The 19,656-nt window shown below is 34.1% G+C and overlaps 2 protein-coding genes across 2 annotated transcripts in view; one reads left to right on the forward strand and one right to left on the reverse strand.

The window, feature by feature from the left end:
* LOC145248102 (uncharacterized) overlaps positions 1-14,531 on the forward strand; it is a 45,432-nt gene extending 30,901 nt beyond the window's left edge. Inside the window, exon 2 of the mRNA XM_080109892.1 lies at positions 12,663-14,531. Within this exon, the coding sequence (XP_079966018.1) occupies positions 12,663-12,961 (299 nt within the window). The 3' untranslated portion in view covers positions 12,962-14,531. The remainder of the gene's footprint in view (positions 1-12,662) is intronic.
* LOC145248099 (uncharacterized) overlaps positions 1-19,656 on the reverse strand; it is a 94,531-nt gene that overhangs the window by 72,403 nt on the left and 2,472 nt on the right. The window lies entirely within an intron of this gene.

A 19,656-nucleotide genomic window follows, 5' to 3' on the forward strand; every position in this document is an offset into this window, starting at 1 on the left:
GTTATTTTCTAACTCCTTGTAAACTTTAAAAACGAAAAATCAGGCGACTTTAAAAACTGTGCGATTTGTAAATCGTTGTGTTCTGCCATTATTGCAACTATTACAGCACATTTTTTTAAAAGTGATGTTCTCAAACACTAGATGTACCTTGTATGTATGTCGGAAGTGTCGACGCCCTTCTACATACAGCGGTTGGCGTTCCTTAATGATTACGCATCTGTAACTGGCCAGGTTCAACGTTGCTTATAAGACCCTAGTGTTTTGCTGTGATGTTTTGAATATAATAAACTAGTTATGACCAAAGTTTCATTTCATTCGGACAAAACACTAAGAAACGGGCCTCATTAGAGTTGTATATATACATAGTCATCCACATACAGTATTGTTTCGCTGTTTCACAGCTCATCAGTGCGGCAAGACAAGCCAGGATCGAAACCCGATACGGCTGCTGCTATGCGGGCAGTGAATTAATAATGCTTTGACATTGCCCAAATACCTAAGCTCAATTCGTTTACACAAAGAACATCGCTTTATATATATATATATATATATATATATATATATATATATATATATATATATATTACAATAATATTTTTTTAATACTTACAGACACTAATGTTTCATCCTTTCAGAGATCATCAGTGTGTATGTGTGTGTCTAATGTGCATGAGAAGTGTTTAAAGATATGCAATAGCAAATTTTAAAATGAAAACCTCAACCAACCATTTATGTTCGATTGAGGGTTTTTTTCATGTTCATATTCGGTTGCAGCTTCTCTCTTCGAAACTTGATTTAAATGCCGTTGAAATATTTAAGCACATATTGCTAAACTCTATTTAGTGTATATTGAATATTGTGCTTTCACTTTGGAATTGATTCTTATTATGAATTCTAAACGTGCTGTTCTCATACGAATTTAACCATAACTATAATAGGATTCGTTTTATCCGTCAACATAGTCGCTTTCTGCTGTGATTCATTGATTCCGACGCTTCTATAACAATTCGGTGCCTATAAACACGCCTCAGTTTCTGATGCCACCTTTTCATTGGAGCAAAATCTCTTCACCTGGAACATTCTTTTAAAGTCTTCAAACAAATAGTAGTCACCTGGGTTGAATCTAGAGAATAGGGTAGGTTTGCAAGCAATTCGAAGTGAAGTCCATGTAATTTGTTTCTTCAAATTGAAATCGCCCCCAGGCAAGGCATGAAGCCACTGGATGTAAGAAGCTACTACTTCAAGGTCCAAAACCAGACAATAAATGTTATATGGATACATTCTGACACAGAAAACATCACTTTTCCCATTTGTCAAAAACATCGCTCATGGAATATGAGGACTAAAATACAAAATAAGGGAAACAAAATTTACGAGGCTGCCGAAAGTAAACCGGAAGTCCACTTTTTTATTCTCCTTTGCCAGCGTTACGATTGACTTATGATACAGTGCATTGTTTTACTAAAAGAGCAACTTGTGTCCATGTTTTGGCACTTCTTTATGTTTCGTTAAAACGGTTAAAAACAACGCTTTGAATCGTCGACATGGTGCTTTTTTAACCGACTGTGAGCAAAAACGGTACCACAAATTTCTCCTAAACAAATGTTTTCGATGTTTTCCGGGACAACTGCCGAATTTGGGCGAAATAAGCATTCAGCATCATTTGTGTCTGTACGTTAGCATTTAAAGTCAGGACACGACTTCTTAACCGTTGTTTCCAATGGCGTGGAATCCGGATAATACTTACCAAGCTATTTATCTGCTTGAATAATATTTTCTCCATCAGAAAGTATTAAGATTTTTTCATTATTTTGGAAAATTTAGACAGTAGCTTTATTTAAACAAGTGTAATTTATAAACTAATAATCCAATTGAGCCCACAGTTTGACACACGTCATTTGAAGGCTAATGCCGTATGGAAACTATATAAATATTTTTTTTTTTATTAATGGTGGCATCTACATGGCAGGCCCGAAACTTATTAAGTGTCCTTGAAAGCCAAGGTCATTTAAATAAAATATGTTAAAGCATTTATTTTTATATACGTTAATTTAACAAATTGTTGTTTTATAGTTCTCGGGTATTAAGATGAGTGTAATAAAAGTTAATGACTTTTACTTCCTGTTTTCTAAAATTTACGAACACCACTCTCTTTATACAAAAGACGAAAGTTGTCTGGCAATTATCCTTACCAACTTGGAATTTGTTAGAAATGATCCTTTTTTTTTTTTTTAATACAGATTGTACTAAGTGTGTCATAGTCATTTCTTTTCGCGAATAAAGAGGTATTCGAAGGGACATTAGATAACTTTCCTAATTAATGTCAGAGAAGTGAGACATGACAAACCAGCAAGTCTAATCTATCTTTTACTAGCTGGCATCCCGGCATTGCCCGATCGTGCAATCCGCCTAAACATGATATTTTAATTTATGCAGATTTCGTCTGTATTATTAGAGGATCAATCCTTTACTGATTGTTATATATTACGAGGAATAATTTGTCTGGTGAACTAATTCGCAATAAATAAATCTATCTATATATCTATAAAAGTGAACGTGTCTGTATGTCTGTATGTCTGTGTGTCTGTGTGCCTGTGTGCCTGTCTGTCTGTGTACATTTTCCTTCGCAATAACTCTGTTAATTTTCAGTCTACAGACTCGAAATTTGATATACAGGGAAAATCTATGTGATCGGTTTTCGGCCAGAAATTTGGCTGTTAAGGGGTCAAAGTTCAACGATTTGACCTTTGAGAACTCTACCAAACTCCTCCGACAATTTTGGGTCTAAACACTTGAAATTTTAGATATAGGTTCCTTGGTCATGGATCTAACTTAATAACTTGATTTGAGCCCCAAACAATAAATGTTAAGGGGTCATAATAAGGGTCAATTAAAAAAAAATTGACCCGTTTTTTTTGCTCAGCATACACCTCTAAACACCCGGGCAACGCCGGGCCGAAATGCTAGTATATATATATAAAAGTGAAAGTGTCTGTGTGTGTGTCTCTGTATGCGTCTGTGTGTCTGTGTACATTTCCCTACGCAATAGCTTTGTCAATTTTAAGCCTACAGATGCGAAATTTTATATACAGGGTACTGAGATTTGAGGAAATCGATGTGATTGGTTTTCGGACAGAAATTTGTCTATTAAGGGGTCAAAGTTCAACAATTTGACCTTTGAGAACTCTACCAAACTCCTCCTACAATTTTGGGTCCCAACATGTGAATTTTTAGATATAGATTCCTTGGACATGGATCTAACTTAATAACTTTATTTGAGTCCTAAACAATAAATTTTAAGGGGTCATAATAGGGGTCAAAGTTAAAAAAAAATTGACCGTTTTTTTGTCTTGCTCAGCATACACTTCAAAACACCCGGGCAACGCCGGGCACCCATGCTAGTAAATAAATAAAAAAAATAATAATGATAACGTCGTTCATTAAATTCCGTCTGTTTGTTCACAATATCACGTCAGCTGTTATTTGGGCTCGACGATGGATGCCCTGGAAAAGTCACTCTTAATTACTGTTTATTTTTAAAATATGCAAACGAAAAAATGATTTGCGGCGACGTTAAATGGTATCTCTTCTTTTATTTAAATCGAACTCATTAATAAGAAAAAAATGAAAATAAAAAGGTGAGTTACACTCGGGCTTGAACAGGGGATCATTCGAGCTGTAGTCGAATGCTCTACCTCTAAGCTATATCTCCAGATTACAATAAATGTTTCTTTTAGAAGAAATAATTTGCTGAAATTTTATTATCTCCTTTGACGGTGTGACGTAAAATATTCCCCCTTTAAAAATTATTCTTTTATTTATAAGAAAGAAAGACTATTTTTAGGATCGGATTTTTTCGATTTTCGATACTTATCGGATAAACTTTTGCAAAAAAGCATATCTAAGAACACTGTCAGACATATAAATTGCTTTTTGTGTGAAATTTGGAAAAGATAGGCTCAGCTATTTCGAAACCTATGAGGAAAGATCTCACACACGCCACAGACAAAGTGATTTTTTTTATATATAATAGATAGATAGATAGATAGATAGAGAGAGAGAGAGAGAGAGAGAGAGAGAGAGAGAGAGAGAGAGAGAGAGAGAGAGATTTGTTCGTTATTAAATGATATAAAAAAATGGACGTGTTTGGGAGATCTTCTTCACTTTGAAATAAAAATGCAGTAAAAGAACACAAAAAACACCCTCTAACTAAGCAATTTTATTAAATTGATCCTATGATTATTAATCCTATGATTTTTTAATTGTAAGACTCCTTGTTTTTTTTTTCAGCCCAAACAATTACTCCTGATCTTAAATGGAACACGTACATCAAATCTGTTTCCAAGGCCGCTGGAAAAATGGTGGGATCTTTCTATCGATCCGGTAGATATCTCACTGCTGATGCTATTCTCTATCTATATAAGAGCCAGGTACGTCCAAGGATGGAATACTGTTGCCACATCTGGGCAGGAGCTGCTAGAAAGGACTTGTCCTGCCTTGATAGAGTTCAAAATAGACTTCGTAGCCTCGTAGGAGATGTCCTTTTCTCTTCCTTGCAACCTCTATCTCACAGAAGAGATGTTGCGAGATTGTCTCTGATGTATCGTTATTTTCATGGAAAGTGTTCGACTGAGCTTCAATCTATGGTCCCCCCTCGCCAAACTTTCACAAGAAACACTCGTCTAGCTGTAAACACTATCAATAATTCCCCCCACTCTTTATCTGTGCCTAAACCTAAACGTAGATTCCATGAACAAAGCTTCTTTCTTAGAACTGCACGCCTGTGTAATTACCTTCCGCTTTCCTGCTTTCCAGCTGACTACAATATGGTTGTGTTCAAGTTTAACGTAAATAAGTTTTTGATGAGTCGTTCCATATAAGTTATCAAATTTACCAAATTTTCATTACTAATGATTACTATATTGTCCAATTTCTACTATACACTCTTTAACCCTTATCCTTGAGTGGCCTCTTGGCCTTGATAATGTGGTGATGCCTATGTAAAAAAAAAACAAGAAAAAAACACTGCTACTTGTACGTAAGGGGCTACTATTTAGAACTACATCTACATGGGGTTATGTAGGGTGTTGTGCATTAAGCGGTATGTTTCCATCACACTTGAACTTTTGCATGTTATTACAGTCAGGGAAGCACGGGAAGGGTCCGTGGAGGTGAATTCCAAAGTCTAGCAGTTCGAGGAAAGAAACTATTAGTGTAGAAGGTTTTCTGACACTTTCGTTATTTATTATTAACTAACCTGGGTGCCCGGCGTTGCCCGGGTTTTTGAAGGTGTGTGTTAAACAAAAAAAAACAAAAAAACGTTGTAGTAGGCAGGCAGGCTCGAACGCGTAAAGGCAAGCTCGAACCCGTGACGCGAAGGCGGAAAGGAAAGTGGAGGTGTGTGTAAGGGTGTTGGTTGAGCAAAAACAAAAAAAAAGAAAATTGCGAAAAAAAAAAAAAATGTGGCAGTAGGCAGGCAGGCTCGAACCCGTACCGGGAAGGAGGAAAAGAAAGTGAAAAAAAAATAAAAATAAATAAATAAAATAAAATAAAAAACGTGACGCGTTAGCTGTTGCGCCCGTCGCCAACCGGAAGTGACGTAGGCTTACGGCTAGACAATCGAAAATAGACCAGACTTTTGAAAATATCAGCGAAAAAAGCGACCCATCCTTATAGAAAAGTGCACAGTTGAGGGTGAAGGAATTCATGTTTTTTGCAATTTTTCAATATTTGTCGTTCAAAGGGTCGAGTTTCAAAATGATACCGATCTTGTGAAAATCCGTCGCCTCTGTCGAAGGTGTAGGCAGACATACATACATACATACATACATACATACATACATACATACATACATGCATACACCCACACTAACAGACAAGTGAGATTTATATAATAGAAGATGTTTTTACTCTAATTTACGTGAGTAAAATATTTTAAAAATATTTTTATATATTTATCAAAGTATTTTAGCCCCTTAAAATAGTTAACCCCTCTCCCTTCCAAAAAATATGGCTTTCAAATCGTAAACTGCTTCGACCATTTCCGGAGTATAAAAATACATATAGTAGATGTTAAGAGTTTGTTCCTTAGAAGCGCTGGTTGAATTTGAATTAAATAAGATACGTATTATATACGTTTGAAGATGAAGGTTTCCTTCGAAATAAACTTTAAATAAACTTTAACATAAATTTCAAACAAAATAAATATCTACTTATCTTGTAACAATGCGTTGTTTTGGCTTCAAACGTAGCTTGTAGGAATCTTAAGGCCCGTCTTGCAGTGCGAATTACAGCATTATCCTTTTGGAATAATCACCCATCTCTACACAAACGATGACCCTCCATCATCAAAGATGCTTTTTGTAGCATGCTAACATAACTAGCTGCTTTCTGACGACCCTGTACCGCCTGGAGCTCCATCGTCCCTCTGTAAGAAAAGGCACCCCATATCATTACGGACCCTCCACCACTATGACGTGTGGAAAAAATTTCAAGGGACATGTTTTTGTTATGCCAATATCGCTGGAAACAATTAGGACTATTCTCATCAGAAAACAGGACTTACTTCCACTTCTTAACATCCTAGGTTTGGTATTCACGACCAGTTTGTGACGTGGAAGCAATCGAGGAATTTGTTTTCGCTTTTTATTTATCATGCCTTTTTGTTGTAAATGTCGTCTGATGGTTATTGGACTGCAATCAGCATCTGTAGCCGCATTAATTTGACTAGAAGAAAGTCCTCTATCATTCATAACAACCCGTCTGATGCTCCTACTCAATGCAGGAGAAATTTTGGGGCGCTTACCAAAGGATTTTGCTTTTCTATAATTCTCAGTGTTCTTTAGAAAGTTGCGAATAACAGTTTTACTGCGATTTTACTAGGTCTAATTTTAGTTATGAAAAATGATGTTACTCAAATGTCCACCAATTCCGATTAATTCATCCGTCGTTATTCTCCACCAGATTGTACATTTTTGAGGGTGAAATTGCCGTTGTGCTGTTGCGTGGGGATTTTCTGATCCCTAATTCAAGCAATTTTGCTTATTTATTAACCCATTCAGATGAAAATAAGCCCCATCGGACATAATGAGGTTTTTGGGAAAGCTTGGATCCTCATTGGTCAAATCTTGGAATTGATGGCGTATTCCAGCCTTTTTTTCCGGATCGTTTGGCTGAAGCTCTTGCACTAATTGAATTTTATATGGAAATTTGCTCTCTTCATGAAGCATTCTGTGAAGATATGATTGAGAGACCCCAATTTGACTTGATCTCCTTATTGATGTGGATGTATTCTCGGCCACAGTCTCTTCTAATCTCTGACGATTCTCACCACTTCTTGCCGTATATGGTTTACCAGATTTAGGGAGGTTACATACATACCCTTTTTCATGAAATCGTGCCACCATAGCTTTTATTGCATTGGGAGTAGGGGAATTTCTTGTGTTAAAGTTTTGTCGAAATTCTCTTTCAGTTTCTGATATTGACTCATTCAACCGAAAATACGACTCTATGATAAATATCCGCTCCTCGGTAGTGTAACGACTCATGATGACCTTGGAAGGGTTACTCTAGATGATCTGAAAAAATAAAATAAAACTATAAAAAATTAAGAAAGTTATGAATTTTTTAACCATTAGTTTATTTTGGGACACCCTGTATATATATATATATATATATATATATATATATATATATGTCTACATTTCTGTGATCAAGAGCGGAGGACGGCCTGAAACATAAAAAATATATATTTATATAATGTTACTACGTCATACGTGACGACATAGCTGGTAACATATAGTATGTCATAACATATAGTATGTCATACGTGACGACATAGCTGGTAACATATAGTATATCATAGCAGATGACGTCATATATGATATCATAGCAAAGAAAGGAAAAAGGCGAAAATGAACGTAAAGATCTCCGAGCAACGTCGGGTAGATTATATATATATATATATATATATATATATATATATATATATATATATATTCGATCCTAGCTTGAGGTAGTTGCCTTTCTGTCCGAACTGATGAGCTGTGAAACAGCGAAACAGTACTGATGTTGATGACTATATATATATATATATATATATATATATATATATATATATATATATATATATATATATTGATTCTCGTAGGCATTATCCTGGTTGTCTGAACTGATCAATTGTCCTGGTCGTTGCCAAGTTTTTAACACTTAGAATAAATCGTAGGAGACATCTCTTCCCATCTCTAACGCTCGACTAACCTGTCGATTTCTTTGTTGGGGCTGCTGCCGAGTGGGAGCTGGGTGTTGTTAATCGAACCGATCAATAACTGAGGCCAATGAACGACGAAACAATTCAAACACCGACAGAATATTATGCCAGGTTCCGAGTAAAATATAAAACACACCCGCTATCAACCTCTTCTATTACACTGTCGCACCTTCCGCGATTCATTTGTTCCGGTTCGCTTTTTTTTTTTCTGTTCTACGTTGCTAATTGATTTTTTTAAAGGGACATATTTGCTGACGCACCGGTAGCTATTTATTTCCCATTCATTACCATAGCGTTAGGTTTGAATCTGGTTTCGGCATGGAGGAAAAAGCGCAATTTTAGTTGTTGGTTTTTCTTTCTTTATATGGAAATGTAACGCCCAGGAAATAAATGGGATCCTTTTAGTTCTGCGTTTTGTCCTTCCCAATAAGCAAAGGTTCATGATTTGGCTAATAGATACAACTGCAGACGATGGAATCGACTATTCTGCGTTTAAATCCTTGGTTTACATGCACAGTCATTCCGTTCCGTACCAATGCTCTAACTACGGGTAAAATAGCAATTCGTGTTCAATTAATCACGTATTAAAAATTATTTATAATAAGAATTCTTTTTCGTCATCATATTAAAAATAGATATTGTTATGGTCAACATAAAAACTGTTACATCCAGAAATGAAGATTTGATATATGTCAGCCTGAAGCCGAAACTATAGGTTTATTTTTAATGATATCTTTCAGTGATCAATTCCGGAGGTAATGTAGTATCTGTTCTGTTGTCATAAGATCAGTATTTCGTTTAATTTTAGATTTTGAGCGATTATCTTGAATCCATAGATAACCGTCTTATGTCAGCCATTTTTTCTCGCTTTAACGTAACACTCGACACTACTTGCGTGTTAAAGTAAATAAACCCTTTAAAATAAGCTAAAACACCAACAACTTTGCCAGGTAGGTAGAAGAGTGACTTATTTTTGCTTTGGTAACGGTTATTTGTTATGTATTCGTTTTTTTTCCACATTTTCGTTTTGTTGGCTATACTGCAACATGCCCGATTTAGCTTGTTTGACAATAAGTTACATTGCTCGAATAAAATAAAATAAAGCCAATTAAATATAAAAAGTATAAAAAGACAAAATCCAAAACTGATCTCTTTTTCTGCTCGTTATCTCTTCTCTCCCCATTCTTACTCTCTCTATAGCTACTTGCGTGGATATTCGCTTTTCTTTCTAGTAGATTATTCCAATATATCAATACATTTTTTTTTTCTTTTAACCGATTCATTTGGCAAAATGGTAAGAGTGTTCGCTAATGGGCACAGTAATCGATCAAGTCATACCATAGACTTAAAAATGTACTTGATGTCCGTTTGCTTAACACTCAGCATTAAAAGAGGAAGATCAAGGGCAAGTCGAGAAATCTTGGGGATGGAGTGGCTTCCCCGCCTCTACCTCCGTGTAGTAGCTAATCAAAAGGGAACCTTCGTGTCGCCCGCGACTATAGGCGGTCATAACCTTTTCTTTATTCTTTTCCTTTTTATTACATTCGATTATTAGATAGATATATAAATAGATAGATAAAGAGGGAATGTAGAGATAAAGAGAGAGAGGCTATATATATATATATATATATATATATATATATATATATATATATATGTATATGTATATATATATAATTTAAAGGGGGTTAGAACAGTAGTCTAAAGAGCAGAGTGTATTTTAATGTGATAGTAAAATTACTAATTTAATTAAAATACAAGAAAAGAACAGTGCTCGTTGTAATTCAGATATATAATAAGCTTGAGAGGCAAATATCATAGAGCTACTTTAATATTTAGTAATGTGATTGATAATTTAAAATTCAAATTAGAATTAATAATTAAAAATCTGTTTCATAAGAACGAACAACAACAAAGTCAATAATTTGTGCGATCGTTTCGGAAACGATGTTTTTATTGTGATAGACATTAAGCCACGGACAATAATTTTGACATATAGTTTTTTTAAACAAAGTCTCCTCATCAGCAAAAGTATTGGGTGTTTTTTTATATGTAAAAGACACCATAAATAAACCTAGCAATTTTTAAGTAAGTCGGATGTATCTTTTAATTATTCGCCTTTTGAAAACCGTAATTATCGTCAAAGCATTCATTTGAATGTTGATTATAGCTTACACTGTCTTACTTAAAAATTGCTAGGTTTATTTATGGTGTCTTTTACACATATATATATATAAAAAAAACACCAAATACTTTTGCTGATGAGGAGACTTTATTTAAAAAAACTATATGTCAAAATTATTGTCCGTGGCTTAATATCTATCACAATGAAAACATCGTTTCCGAAACGATCGTACAAATTATTGACTTTGTTGTTGTTCGTTCTTATGAAACAGATTTTTAACTTTTAATTCTAATTTGAATTTTAAATTATCAATCACATTACTATATATATATATATATATATATATATATATATATATATATATATGTATATATTTAGGATTGATGTGTAGTTTGCTTGAAGCATTGTGTGGGATAGTTATGTAGTAAAGATTTAGAAGGCTGTCACAATGCGAAGAATGAAATATAGTCGTTGTTGGTAAAAGTAGACGAGAACAAGTGGCGATTTACAAATCAATAAGTACATACACATATGTTTATATATACCTATATTTATTCAGTTGTATTAGGTAAAATGTCTTACTTGTTATGACTGCGACAATATCCATTATTAATTTCGGGAAAAAATTCCCTTTTCAAATGGTGAACGTAACAGATCGATTCAAAGCATGCTAGATGGTGGAGCGGAAGTTGGATAGCTGTGTGGGGCCTCGGAGCAAATGTGAGGAGAGGGTTTATGTATGGTCTGATTATGTAATGAACATGTTTATATTTTTATTTATTTTTATCTATTTTTTTTTTAGTGTATAACTTGTTGCTTTAGCGTGAGCTTTTTTAAATTTTGTATGTTCTCTATTTTCTTGTCTTTATTATTATTATTATTATTATTATTATTATTATTATTATTATTTATTTATTTATTTATTTATTTTTTCTGCTGATGTGTGGGATGCCTTAGTTCATCTAGGTCACGTAAGTCGCTAGTAGGCAGTGTCCGGTTAGCTATTGAAGAATAAAAGTAGGGGTGGGATGTGAGAGAGGAGGGGAGGTGGGTGCGGGGTGGTACGCTCCCAGTCGGCAGCTGGGTGTTTAGGTTAGTGTTGCCAGGAGTAGGAAGGGGGCCATTGAGATGACATTCGTTTGGAGTTGTTAATTTATTTATTTCTATAAAATTATAAGTGGTAATGTATGGGACATTTTTTTTTATTTAATTGGTTTATATACTTCAGTTAGCTTTTTTATTTTTATTTTTTATATTTATTGTTTTTAATATATACTGCTGTTTTTCATTTATTAAATTTCTTTTATTTTCATTTTTTTTTTCTTATATAATTTATATGGGAAGGGGCTTGTAGTAAGGTCCTATCTGGACTGTAAGTTTGGCTGTGAGTTGTGTGCAGTGGTGTACCTGTTCTAATGGGTTATGCTTGTAATGGTAAGTCTTTGGTGGGAGTTATATAATGAATGAAGATCCGAGCTCCAGTCTGTTGTTGAGTTCTGACCGTAATTTGGATATTAGTAATGATTCTTTTATGCGAAGATTCCCAATATTGCATTCTGTGGTTAAAATATCGACTTTAATAGATGTATTAATGTTTCTGCAGGTGTTGTGGTGTTTGCGGAATGATGATGCTTGCGTTTGTGTGTGTTCCTTAATTCTTATGTGTAGGGGTCTCGTGGTGCTGCCCACGTAGAATTTTCCGCAAGCAGAGCATTCTAGTCTGTAGACTACGTGTGTGCGGTGGCAGATGGTTGCGGGGTATACTGAGCAGTTTGCCAATGTGCATGGTGGTTGGTCCTCGTTGTGCCTGCGTTTAGAGAGCTTCTGTCTAAGAGATGGCCCAGAGTGGGCTAATTGCATATTGAGACCCTCTCTTCTGATAGCCCTTCGGACAGCCATTGTGATCTTGTCGCTGAGATCGGGTATTTTAAGGAAGCAAGTATTGTTGGGAAGCTTCTTACACGTTTTCTCGTGTTCCAGAGGTGTTTAATGACAGTGCTGGGGTATCCGTTTGTCTCTAGGACCTGGTGGAACCGTTTTGTGCATTCTGTCTTGTCTTTTGCTTAACTATGAATGATAGTAATATAAAGTTGGCGCCATTTTAAAGCTAAATGCATAAAGTTTTTTGTAAGGCTGTTTTTGTAAGGCTATTTTGTGAAGCTATTTTTGTAAGGCTATTTTGTAAGGTTATTTTGTAAGGCTATTTTTGTAAGGCTATTTTTGTAAGGTTATTTTTGTAAGGCTATTAATTTTTTCATTTCTTTTCAGATCCAGCAATGGCGTTCACTCAACTAGAAAAGGCAGACGATCTGGGCAAAATGATCACGATCTCATGTTCTAGCCTCCTTGCTCTCCATATCTCACACCCTGCGATTTTTTCGTGGAGATTTATGAAAGGACTAGTCCATATGCTTCCCATTCCAAGAGATGTAGATGAGCTAAAGGCCCAAATAACAGAAGCTGTTGAAACCACTGACACCGCAAAACTGGGACGCGTTAGGCAAGTATTGAACTATCGGTTTGATGTGCGTCGCATGACCAATCGTGCTCACATTAAACTTCTTTGAATATTCTATGTAAAACTTGAGATTACAAGCTTTCTGAATATACCAGATGCGTTTTTATATCCTTAATAATTCTCCAGATATGCAATGGCAAAATGTGTCCAAGACCCTGTCAATTAGAACAACAGTTTATTTACAAAAGATAACGCTCATTCCTAGGGAAAATTTCGTGATTGTTTCGATTTTTAAATATGTTTTAAGCAAAAACAATATTACGTACTTAATTGTAATTCCGAAAATAGTAATATATCCAAAAATTACGAAAATTCATCACGTAAGAAATTATTTATAATTAAAAGTAATTTTTACGAAAATTGGGTAAAATTGCATTTTTCTTAGACGTTATAAAATAAGCAGTGAAGAGTTCACACACAGGGGGCATAACTCGGAACGAATATTTTAGACTATTTGTTGTGACGCGCAATATTTGTCTATGGCGATAGATTTTATTTTATTAAAAACGCAGTAGCAGTTGTTTTCGATTAATTTTCATATTTTTATATATTACTGTTTTCGATATGACAATTAAGTACGTAATATTGTTCTTGCTTAAAACGATATATTAAAAATCGATTTGTCGACTATCTTAACAAGCACCAACAATTTTCCATTTTTTTTATTTTATCGCAAAAAAGGTTTTATGTGTAGAAAATATTTATTTTTTGTGATGGGCGTTCCACAACAATTGAAAAAAAAAATAGTCAATAGTGTAAAAAAAAAAAAAAAAAAAAGAAGTGGGAACCACTGATTTAACTAATAAAAATAACCAGGTGTTAGCCTCTTCAAGGGACATATTGGTTTTTGATAACTAACTGAACTAAAATATTTAAAGAGGTTTTAACTATTGAACCTCCTTCCCTCTCTCGCTCCCAAATATTTTCATGTCGGCATGATTGTAAAGTACCCCTTCCAAATAAATAAATAAATAAATAAATAAATAAATAAAACATAGAAAAGAGAAGAAAAAAACTTACAAATAATTAAACAAGGCGTGTACGAAAATGAAACTCATCGGATAATAAAAAAAAAATGTTTCTTTTGCTTTTTTTGTGGTCAGAGTCGACATTAGAGAACTGTTACCTGCATCACAAGGTATCAGGTGACGTAAGACTGCCCCCATAATCAAATAAACCGCTCCCAGAATTAATTTCTTTTATTCGTTGCTTTGTCCCTTTTGAATTTGAAAAAGAAAAAAAATTCTTTTCTTTATACGTGGATGTTTACGGGAAAAATTTTACTTTTTCTCCAACTTAACACTCACGTTTAAAATGACGACTTCTATTGGTTTTTCGGTATGCTAAAAACGAATATCACATTCAACTTTAGCGTAGCTAAGTAGTTTTCTAGATATTAAAACATTTTTTCCCCAATGTATTACTCAATAAATATTAGTGACGTTCGCCATTCTTAACATGGAGAGTAGGGGGTATTTTGTAACACGCATGCGCATTAGAACTTTTCAGATGAGAAAAACATGGCCCCCGGTAAAAACATAATGGGTTACATTGGATAATAAACATCTGAATATCCAGAAAACTACTTGTCTGAGCCAAATTTAAATACGATATTCGTTTTCAGCATACCTGAAAGTCGTCATTTTAAAGGTAAGAGTTAAGGTTGAAGGAAAGTAAAAAAAAAAAAAAAAATCCGGAAAGTTCTAGCAACACACTAAAAAAAAAAAATGTTTTTTCAAAACAAAACAAAACAAAAAGTCACACGCATTCCAATAATGACCATCCAAAACTATTTATAAATTTTAAAAGTCCTACACTTTCATATGACAACTTGCATTCATTTCAGAATTTTGATTTTGTTACGAAAATTTTCTTCATTTTATTTTAATTCAATAAATGCTCAGATAATTAATGTTTTATTTTTTTTGTGTTATTGCATTGTTTTTTTAACGCGCACCTTTGACAAATTAGAATACGGTATACTTGGATTGTCTTCCCCTGGTTCGAGATCTTCAAGATGAAAAAAAAAAAAATTATCCCTCAAAACAGTAATGCACAGTAGCCATTTTTTTTTTTTTTAATTCTTTCTCACCCCAAACACCTCAAATTGCTATTTGGAGCATAAGGGATCGTATCTAACAGGGGATTGTGGGGAGTTGAGCAGAGAGATGTCTGTTCACTTTACAATTAAACTTCGGCATGCTAGTATAGTCAGAGAAACAGGAAAGTGAGAGGAAATTTCAAAGTCTAGCAAGGAAGAAACTATCAGAGTAGACAGTTTTCCGGCATCTAGAGATCTCTACAGTGAAACCCTGGGATTTTTCTGCTTGTTGAGTCACTTTGGAGTATGTAGGTCGAGGGGGCACCGGTGCTATGAGTTCATCAGAGCACATTCGATTAAAGTACTTGTAAAACAGACACAGGGATGCAACGTTGCGGCGATGGGACAGTGGTTGGAGCTTGGCTGATAGTGCGGGATCTATTAGATTTGAGACTCTCTTTTTGGACCTTGCTCAAGAGTACGAGACTAATGGTAGATGCACCAGACCAGATTTGGCAAGAATACTCCATGCATGGGCGAATTGTGGTTTTGTAAAGACATAGGATACTCTCTGGTGTGAATAATTTTCTAGCACGGCAGAGAAAGCCCACCTTTGCAGCAGCCTACATAATGTTTTTGTTCCAATTCATATAGATATCTCACTGCCGATGCAACCTTCTATCTGTACAAGAGCAAAGTACGTCCTCGGATGGAGTACTGTTGCCACATCTGGGTAGGAGCTGTTCGGCGCACCCTATCTTGCCTTGATAGAGTTCAAAACTGGCTTCGAAATCTAGTAGGTGATGACCTTTTCTCTTCCCTGCAACCTCTTTCACACAGAAGAGACGTGGCGGGCCTGTCTCTACTCTATCGTTATTTTCATGGCAAGTGCTCCATGAGCTCCTATAGTCCCTCTCGCCAAAATTACACAAAACACTCAACTAGCTACAACCACTATCAACAATTTCCCCCACTCTCTATCTGTGCTTAAATGTACACGCAGATTCCATGAAAAAGTTTCTTTCATAGAACTGCCCGCCTGTGGAACACTGTTCCTCTGGCATGCTTTCCAGCCGATTACAATATGGTAGCTTTCAAGTCCAATGTAAACAAGTTCTTGTTGAGCCGTTCTCTTAAATAATCCAAATTCTACCTAATCTACACCATTAACGATTATTACACTACCACCTTACATTCATTAAGCTTATCCTCGAGTGACCCTCGGACATTGATAGTGACCCCATTGTAAAAAAAAAAAGTTGCATGTGAATGTTAATCTGAGGAGGTTAAAAGATGGACTCTTATGTAGGCTGTTTATTTATCATTTTATTTTATGAAAATATAAAAATATGCTACATTTAAAATGTAAAATGCGTTTGTGTTACGGTTATTTGGTGATTATATATTACTAGGTGCTCGGCATTGTCCGGGTGTTTGGAGGTGTGTGTTGAGCAAAAAAGTGGTAGTAGAAAGGCAGGCTCGAACCAGTGCAACGAAGGAGGTAAAGTACATAGAAAAAGAAAAAAAGTGACGTCTTTGCAGTTGCGCCCATCGTCAAACCGGAAGTGGCGAAAGTTTAAATTAAGGCTAGTCAATCGAAAAGAAGGGATGACTTTCGAAAATATCAGCGAAAAAAGCGACCCGTCCTTGTAGAAAAGTGCGCAGTTTAGAGTGAAGGAATTAATGGTGTTAGCCAATTTTTCGATATTTGTCGTCCGAAGGGCCGAGCTTCAAAACGATTCCAATCTCGTAAAAATCCGTAGCCTCTTCTGAAAGTTTTAGGCATACGTACATACATACATACATACATACATTTAAACAGACAGGTGAGATTTATATATATAGATGAGTGTACACCAGCGTGCGCTAATATTCATACACAATAACATCGGTTAAGTTGGAAAAGAAATAAGAAACGAAACAAAACGTAACGTTTCAAACCGAAATACTTCTAAAAGAAAGAAAGAGAAATAATACAAACGTATAGATCTTTATATGAACAAGAAAGAACACAATACAAACAAATGTCTCATTATGGAAATAGAGTGAAGAATTTCTTTCCGAATTTATTTTAGACGTTAGAGTTATCTGACTGTCTATTTGCTTCTTCTTCCCTTAAATAATCAAAATGGTTTCAGTCGACAGGCAATTTACTTGTGTGATAAGATTACATTCTATACAATAGGAAAAAGAAAAGCATACACACATATGTATGTATGTATGTATGTATGTATGAATTAAAAACGAAAAAGAAAAAGCAAATTTTCTCGACGTTTCACCCACTAATTAGTGGGCTTTTTCAAGAGTGAAGAAAATAGCTAAAAATGGTCTACGACGAGATGATCGCTTATTTTGGGTGAACATATACAATGGCGGTGAAACACATATGAATTTATTTAAATAAGGAAAATATATCTACAATACATTCATACGTCAATAAATGCATACATCTCTTATACAAGTGTATATATATATGTATATATATATGTATATATATATATACACACACACACACACACACACATATATATATACACACATATCTTTATATATTTCTATAGAAATATATTTTCTTATAATATATACCAATCCTTATTTCAAAAGTTCAATGTAATTACAGAGCAATATAGTGAATAAATGACAAAAAAACTATATTCCAATATATATATATATATATATATATATATATATATATATATATATATATATATATATATATATATATATATATATAATGTTAAAAGTCCACGTATGCACTACATCGAAACCCACTTTGGGTCTGGCGTTGTCCGTTGTCGATGCAATTGCTCGATTCCATCTAATTCTGGTTTTTAACTTTATCATGAAAAAGTGTATGTGAACATTTATTTATATATAGCTATCTCCTCTTAATAATAATAATAATAATAATAATAATAATAATAATAATAATGATAATATATATATATATATATATATATATATATATATATATATATATATATATATATATATATATATATATATATATATATGAGCACTCGTGTATTTTCCTTATTTACTTAAATTTAGATATGTTACATCGCCATTGCATGAATTCTTCTGAAATAATCGATCCTCTCATTATGAACCAGTTTTAGCTATTTTTTCACTCTTGAAAAACCATGTGAACAATGCGTAAAATATCGGTCGATTCGGTCATCCTTTTTCATTTTTAATCGTACCGCCATATTCGTACCGCCATATATATATATATATATATATATATATATATATATATATATATATATATATATATATATATATATATATATATGTTGGATGTGATAACTAATGGCTACACATATGCAAACATGTTTCAGTGACCACCCTGCCAGGGAAAATCACCTCATCAGGCCAAGAATATCCACGAGAGTATCCGTCAAAAACATTACCTCTTTTTATAATTAAAACCGATAAATGGGATAATATCATTTCCAAGGTTAAGACAGGAGTAACCAGATAAGATAGGTTATCACATGATACAAATTGATTTTTTTTCAACCATATTCATTTCTATTCTGTACATTATATACATTCATTAGTTGAGATTATTAATCCGATCTTTATTCCTTATGCTAGTTATTTTTAAAATAGATAATATACGTTTAAAACATAACATTACATTTAAAACAGGTGATTAAACGTTTAAAACTAAATAAAATTATGATATGATTGATTAACGATTGAATAAGTAGTAAATAAAATATCTATGAGATGTTTATTTATGATTTAAAAAAAAAAACGATTAAAAAAAAGAAAAACATTTTAAATTAAAAAAATTTAAATTAAAAAAATGTAAAAAAATTAAAAGTGACTTTTAGTTAATCATACTCATTTTACTCAGTTTAGAATATGTATGCGCTTTTTTATGATACTTATGTAATGTTCTGACCCTTTAGGCTGTGATCATAGCGTAGTATTTGTTAACTGTGGGAAGCGGGGTCAATGGTCATAACATTATTATTATTATTATTGTTATTGTATTCTTATTAATTGATTTGAGCGACGGATGGTCGCTGGATCAGTTATTATGATTAGAAGAATAAACAATTAAATTGGGGAAGAAATGATTGACGTGTGAATCGCAAAAGGAATGTGAAAATAGAAAATATATGCAAACATTATTTTGGGGGTTTGAATAAACAAATAACTAGCTGTGGACATTAGGTTGGTCTGAGACACGTAATTAGGTGACGTAAGAGAACAAGTTTTGGAGAGATTCGGAGAGTTGAGGATTGACCACCAGAGCGGACAGACGTCTAGACAGCGGTAGACAGACAGCTAGGGGGCGAGCTGTAAGAATAGAAAATGTAGACAAACTGCAGATCCTGTGAAAACCATTTGAGACAACTGTAATGAATTTATATTATAAAAATATAAAGAGTTGTTTTAATGGTTTCACAAATAAGAACATATGTCTCAATTGGATGGTGCTGATCGCTTCATGGTTCGTCACGGAGCAGCGGAAAGATACAGAAGAACTCTCCAAGAAGAAAAGGTATGAAGCATATATTATTCTTCTTACATATAAACTGTAAAAATATCCCGTGCAATAAGTCTGATACAACGATTCAGTTTACACGTCAATATCATGTCCTCCCGGCTAAACATACATACGATTTATACGTCTATTATCTTTCTGTTAAAAGAAAAATATCTTACATCCACTAGATAACTCATGA

Source organism: Euprymna scolopes, chromosome 26, assembly GCF_053919585.1.
Source record: "Euprymna scolopes isolate OS-2025 chromosome 26, ASM5391958v1, whole genome shotgun sequence".
Taxonomy (NCBI): Eukaryota; Metazoa; Mollusca; class Cephalopoda; order Sepiida; family Sepiolidae; genus Euprymna; species Euprymna scolopes.